General features: G+C 37.0%; 2 protein-coding genes across 2 annotated transcripts in view; one reads left to right on the top strand and one right to left on the bottom strand.

The window, feature by feature from the left end:
* LOC108579047 (midasin-like) overlaps positions 1 to 6,879 on the bottom strand; it is a 143,609-nt gene extending 136,730 nt beyond the window's left edge. Inside the window, 1 exon segment of the mRNA XM_017942476.1 lies at positions 6,808 to 6,879. Coding sequence (XP_017797965.1) covers positions 6,808 to 6,879 — 72 coding nt within the window.
* A 274-nt stretch (positions 6,880 to 7,153) lies between these two features.
* LOC108579046 overlaps positions 7,154 to 7,285 on the top strand; it is a 29,767-nt gene continuing 29,635 nt past the window's right edge. The window contains exon 1 of the mRNA XM_017942475.1: positions 7,154 to 7,280. Within this exon, the coding sequence (XP_017797964.1) occupies positions 7,154 to 7,280 (127 nt within the window). The remainder of the gene's footprint in view (positions 7,281 to 7,285) is intronic.

The following is a 7,285-nucleotide window of genomic DNA, read 5'->3' as shown; positions in this document are numbered from 1 at the left end:
AAATTAATATCTCAATTTTTATTTAAATAAATTAATATTCCCATATATGAATAATGCATTTCTTTCGCGGCAATTTACTCGCTGTTTTTTAATAAAGTTTTTACATGCAAACGAAGAAACAATTTAACCGTACATTTAGGGGAGGGAATGGAAGAGGAATTGTGAAACAATGCTTTATGTTAAAAAATAATTCTTAAATTCTAGCAATTCAAATGAGAATCCTTGAACTGAGTACCGGAATTGATTTAACAAGCGGAACGCAGAAATTTGATCAAAGTAACATTTGAGCCATTCGCCGCGAGAACGGAAACCTTAAGAAAGTTTCGTCTCTAAAGAAACTTCCTTTCCAAGTCATTAATGCTTTCCTTAGCCTTAAGATTCTCATTGAGTAACTGAAACCTGGACAGCTTTGTCCAAAGTGAACAGCAATTCACGATACAATTGAAAAGGGCGATTAATTGCAAAAAGTTGTTTCAAGAATAAAAAACATTAAATTCGAAAAGATGAATAACTTTCTATTTAAAAAACGCTTGGTTAACAATACAAAGAAAATAGATACATATTTTAAAAAATACTATCTGAATTACTTTTATGGAATTTCACTGACCTTTTTCTTGAAAAAAACCATTGTAATTGTACTTTTTCAGTTGACTATTTAAATAGTTGCAGAAGGGTTTTACATGACCCTGAAAATCTAAAGGTTATTAGCTAAATTGTAAAGGAGAAAAAAATTGTTTCATCGCTAAATGGTTGACTAATTAATAATGTTTTACTATAAACAATTTAAAATCGATTTCCTGAAAAATTTACTTCTGTTAGTTGTGTTACTCTTCTAGCAAAACGACGATGTGTAAAACACTTTGAAAACTCGAAAATTACCAGGAGCTGTGATATTCTGTTAACTACATAACAAGCCTAACTTTTCAATTAAACAACACAACGATGACCAAGCAACTAAGTTGAACTGTATTCCCAAATCGTGTTGCATATACATATATAGGTCACATAGACAAACTATACATTTAAACTATGCAACCTAAATTATTCAGCATACCTATCCCAAATCCACCAAAACATTCGAAACGTGCAGGAGAAAATCAACAGAGTACAAAAAATGAAAAATTAGATTATTAGGACATTGCATTGTTTTCAGAGATTTAAATAGGTTTCAATTTAAACATGGCAAATTGTAAAGGAAAACAACGAACTGAGCGACAAGACATTGAAATTTTAAGGAGATGCAGCACCCTGAGGTATTTAAAAATAAGTAAAGTTTGGGAATTGTTTTCATAGGTAACTACCAAATGAAAAATTTCAATTTTCCCAGAAGATATTGTTTGAAATTGTCAACATTTCCATGCCTGGCCTGTGTGTGTCTATGCGTTCCTGTACGCTCACGTGAGGTCAGGCCCGTGGGTGTGGACCCCGGTTTCCTGAAGAATCGGGGGCCACACGCGAGCGAGAGAATTTGAGAGAAACAATACGTGTACTACAATTTGATTGTTCTTTTCTTTCTAATTATAACTTAAACTCTGTCAGATATAAATGCAACTTTCGGTTTCTTTCTCATAAAGATAAATTATTCATATGGAATCAGTTATTTTTTAATCAATAATTAATAGAACCAATGAATCACTTATTGAAAGAAGAATTAGCAAAGTTGAAAAATGATTCCGAACTGCCAAACGATAAATTATAAGTTATATTACATAATTTTTATAAATATAATATTTCGCAATAAATATAATTTGCATATAATTTATACAAATCTAATAATAACCAAGCACTAGAAATGCCTTCGATTGTATAAGAAACATTCTGAAGAACTTTCGAAAGGAATTATCCTCGTTGCAATCAAAGAACCCTCATAAATTCTTCAATAGGATGAATAAACTTTCGAAAGAGGAAAATTTGCAGAACTTTTCTGCTCAGAATTACTACTTCTTATCAGATTCCAACCTGGCGTCTGATATAACTTCCACTGATTCCCTCAAAAAAGTTCTCTCCACAATCCAGCTAGAGACGTGAGAAAACTGATAAATGTTTCTTAAGGCAGAAAAAGGTATATGTTATTATTCGTATTTTGCTATTTAAAATGACACAATTCATTTAAATTAGACGAACGCAAATTTTTTTATAAATAATTATATTATATTGTAAAATGCAAAGGAATAATTACGAAAAAAGAGCACGTTTTAAACGAGTTTGGCATTGTACAATAAATATTAACGAATATAAGCGAATTTTCTAATAGCAGAGATACTTTTATCGCTTTTTTTAAGAACATTTCAATTACTTTTGTTAAATAAACTTTTTAATAGCCTTATTTCGAAATTTTCAAGTGGATTTTGCATCTTTTCTTTAACGAAGGACCAGTTATAATAGTACAGCACTTTAAAAAGCACTCGTGATAAAAAGATATAGGTGTTCCTGCGCTTTTCTCTTCAGAAACATGAAATAAAGTACAAAATAGAGTTACTCGGTCTCAAAGATGTTCGAGTGTGTTTATTAACATTTAACGTGTTACACATACTGGATGCTCCACTTACATGATTAAACCCACTTAAACACTGTATTTCGTATTAAACGAGAAAAAGAACAAACACCTTTTCATTAATTAATACCAATGCACAGCAACCAAAAGAATGCTTATTTATTTGTATAAATATCAGATCGCGTTAATTGCAAGTGGACACCTGAGGAAGAGGTACACAAAGTTAGCAAATTTAACAGAGATAAGATGGATCTTTCCGACTCCCATTAAGCAATTTTCCGGATTTTGCACACAGCCCACAAACTCTACAGGTATGCAGCCCGAAGACGTTGCACGTGCCCTTAATTTAGGAGAACCGCAATCCTAAATTGTGGTCTGACCAGCTCCCATGGGTTTATGTTTGCCTCCGCTAAGGAGCAGAAGTGATTTCAAGTCCACCAAATTCCTAATTAGACTCTGACCCGTTCCTATGAACGAACAAGCAGGCTACAGAGTAGAATATCAAGGAATTGTTCAGAAACTTTTCAATTCGTTCCTCCCTCTATCGATTTCAGCGAAGAAAAGTAACGAGAAAAGAAAAACACCGAACGGCGAATCTAAAGATCAGAAATTCTCACGCAAATCTTCTCCATCGTGACGAATGTTCTTCTTCATTTTTTACACTCTGTATATACCTTGTTACTTACATTGTAATGTTATTATAGATGCCTTGGTAAGGTCTAATATCTCGAAAATGATTAAAGACAGAGGAATGGCGTAAATTGACGGATCCTTGTATGTTTCAAGGACAAAATTTACAAGATCTATTTTTCAAAAATGCTGCTGACAAATGCAAGATTTACAGTTCAGCGAAGATTCCATAAAAATACCATTTTCGTTAATTCACAAGTTGGCAATTTTTAGGTAAAGTGAAATTCTCAAATGAAACAGCATATAGGAAATGCGTTAGAATTCGAACAAAGGTCGAGAATATTGAGTTATGTTCCAACAATGAAGTAGAATAGGTTTTAGCAAGAATTTCCTGCGGCAGCGCGAGTACAACGAAGTTTAAAGGCTAAACCGATGAATATGTAACACGAACTAAGCGCCGCTGCCGCGGAACTTTATGTGTTACAGTCTTTGAATACACAGGATGTTCCGTGTAGCTTCCGTTGTGATATTTTGTCAAAAAGTGATCGTAAATAAAAGCCTTGTCAGTTCTCAATAGAAAGCAAAAGGTCGTTCCTAAAATTTACAATTTCGTTTGATTTTATAAAAACGAAGAGTTGCAATTTGTATCACGGTTACTGCAGTTCTACCTCAACCCTTTTGCATTGAAGTAATACTTCAACATGCTTTCCCGTCAACTTGACAATTACTCGCATAATTTGTCCTAACAACTGTGAAGATAACGAAAAAAATAACGTTATACTCTGTCGCTAAAGTGTACGCTCGTGTTTTTGACTGCCCCTTGCAGCGGCAGTGCACGCGCGGTCAACACTGTCGTAGCTAAAGCACTTGTGGGTGACGGGAGAATAAACGTACGCGTGCACGCGCTTGAAATCTTTTATTTAGAAAAACCAGACGAGATGTCTGATGTCGCTCGTGCGACTTTCGGCGGTTGACTCCCTTGGCGTCGCCGGTCGGGACCCTGGCTGCCCTCGGAACGGATCTCAAGCGTCTCCCCGCTTTCCGAGGACAGCCATCCTTATCGGCCCGCCGCGACATCGACAGCGACGAAAGACACGTTCTCACAGTCTGGATTGTGTTTACAATGTGGCGCGGTGCGCGCTGCATGGGCCGCCACAGATTAAACGGAACGTCTTTGAACTTAATACAGAATATTTTTCGACTTCGCGGACGTTCGCAAGTTGGACTTCGTCCTTTGAAGATCGGACTTCGAACAGAACTCTTACAGAACTGTCCAATTGTGAACTTGAAAATTTTCGGACATTTGACACACAGTTTCTGCAAAACTGTGTAACAGTACTGAATAGGTAATTGTTGTGTTAGTAAAACATTGCTTTGACATATCTCTGATGGGCGGGCAGAAGAGTGTAGGTCAGAATTATTAGTTTTGCAAAGAAGTACTTTTAGTATACACCAAATTCTGTTTTTACACGGTTTTCATTTAACACGGTCTAGAAAAATAAATTCAATTTCCTTTTTACACATTTTCATTCGATATTTCGAGCGATGATAGTGATTTTGAACCAGTCTTACGCAAGCGAACGATGACAGCGAATGAAGTTATGTTGTTTTCATCACTATCACTGATTTCAACTTTTAATTCCTGAATTTCTCATCATTTTTAATTACTTCTACTTTAAGAATTCAGTTACCTTTTGTTTTTATAAAATAAACTGTGCATGAATGCGCATGCAAATCAAATTTGGCTTTTTATAAAGGCTCTTAATAAAGTTTTTTGTATGAATCCTTTTATTTTAGCTATTTTTTACAGGTTTTAAGGATATGGAACCAATCCGTTATTTTTCCGTGTGTGTACACGATGTCTGTTTTTTACACGGTTCTTTTCTGGAACGTATCTACCGTGTGAAAACAGAACTGGGTGTACTGTATTTTTGACATATACTATTTGACTTGTACTATTAGAACTACATGAAAGGCAGCAATGTAGGTCCTGTTTCACTTAGTTACTTTTTTACCCGCCCACCAGAGATATGTCCTAATTCCAAGAATTTTAGGAATTAGCGCATGTTCTTCCTTAATGGTTCACTATACCAACGTTTCTAGTACTCCTTATACCATTGATGTTTTTAAAACAGGAGTCCTGGGTTGGCAGATAAGAAGTGAATTACGCGCGCGATACGTGCACAGTCCACGCGGCAGGATCTGTGCATACACTAACGACCATAAGTTTCGAATCGTCTGCCAATCTACATCAATATTAATTAATATTAATTTACCTTACTTCGACTAATCTGAGTAATAAAAAATTCGTGAAAAAGTTCTTAATTTTGCTGACCTATTTTTGGAAATTTTTTGTATAAGCTTGCGATGCACAGTGAACCGAAACTTTTGGTCGGTAGTGTATCTTTTTATCTTGGAATCCATAGCACATTTTCTCCGCAACAACGATTCATTTTCGTTATCTAAGCCGGTTAATCCTCGGCCAAATCTACCATTAAGCTTATTCGCACTTCGTACGGTTTTTTATGATTTTAGCCACAATCGTCGAGACTCGAGAATTCACGACGCCAGGTTTAGTATCGAACAGTCTCATGAATTATGGTTATAGGTGGTATGATAGAAAAATCCATTTAGTTTTTCATGCAGAATCACCATCCTCTCGCTTCTACCACAAGTTACATGACACTGTATACTGAAATAGAGTCATCACATGAAACACAAAGAAACTCCCTTAACCCTTTACCTTATAACAACGAGTCAGACGCGTGACACAGATTCTGGTCAAGATTTGAGAGAAACAGTTATATTAGTAATAAAAATTAATTTTAATTCCAACTTTCTTTTTAACTTAATCGAGTGGCGACTGAAAAGCGACACTGAACAATTGTCACTTGATAAATCATTAATCGCGACAGAAAGATCTATGGATCTCCGTAAATTTGTTCGCCATAGTGAAATAGAAAATGCATCGAACATTGAAATAAAATCATACAGTTTATTTCTACGTTAGTTTAAAAGAATTTCAAAGAATATCTGATTTGTGACCTTTTTTACAGCAAAAAGACCTCCGAGGATTACCAAATGTAATTAATTACACGTTAATAGCACATTAGCTTTTCTTACCCAATTCAGTGCTCGAACAGTAAATAACTGTAGGAGGTTAATGACCGGAGCGGGCCGATCATATCGAGCCTTCCGACGTTCGTTGTTATCAAACAAGAGCGAGTGTGTTTGCGCGAATGCGAGGGATGCGAGTGGCGAAGAGAGAGAGAGAGAGAGAGAGCGCGGATCGCATATAAATAGGGAAAACAATAGCGAGAGGGATTCATTTTTCTGCGAAGCGATAAAGCGTTATCAGTGTTGTTTATCCTAATTGTATTTTATTAATCTCTAAATGCGTTTTGCATTCCGTTTCCTATAAAACTGGCACCGCCAGGAGTCGCCAAATGAGGTGTGGGTCCTTATGGGACCCCCTTATAGGAAGACCCAAAAGGCTTGGCGAAGCGGAGAGTTTTTGGACGTATTCGTAAGGCCCAATGTCCACGTCAGAGACGCGTACGCGACGAAACATCGCTTGCTGTACATTTCAATGCTGCGACCAATGTGAAACAGCGGATGTCTGTCATCGTCGCGACATGCATTCGTGATGACGCGTAAGGCCCATTTTCGTAACTAACGCGAACCTTGCTGTACGCTTCGTGAATAGAAGTCACCCACATCTCACCCACAGCACTAAAGCACACTGCAACCGACATTTCGTCGCGTACGTGTCCCTGACGTGACACATTCTAGACACTGGGCCTAAGAATCTTCCCGGGGACCCTTTTGTAACGTCCGAGGACCCTGAATCCTCTCACCAGAGGGACCGGAGTAGGTCTTTTTGAAGATTTCCTCCACGTAAAAAGAAAAAAGAAGAAGAGAGATGCATAGTCAGGAAAAATAGATCATAAGTCAAGGGATTAACAGCAATAACTCCACACATTAACCACAAGTTATTCGACACAAACGATCTGTCTGGTAGGTGAATTGATGGCGATGATCGGGGCCAACCTAAGGTTCGGAATCGGCGCATCGGGTAACGTGTCGTCGAATGCGACGAAGGTGTTCCAGTGTCATCCGGGTGGTGCCACGGAAGCCACGATCATCTTCATCCTCGGCGCT

Source organism: Habropoda laboriosa, unplaced genomic scaffold, assembly GCF_001263275.1.
Source record: "Habropoda laboriosa isolate 0110345459 unplaced genomic scaffold, ASM126327v1 scaffold42, whole genome shotgun sequence".
Lineage (NCBI taxonomy): Eukaryota > Metazoa > Arthropoda > Insecta > Hymenoptera > Apidae > Habropoda > Habropoda laboriosa.
The sequence above is the reverse complement of the archived record's forward strand: the minus strand, read 5'-3'. Positions and strand labels throughout refer to the sequence as shown.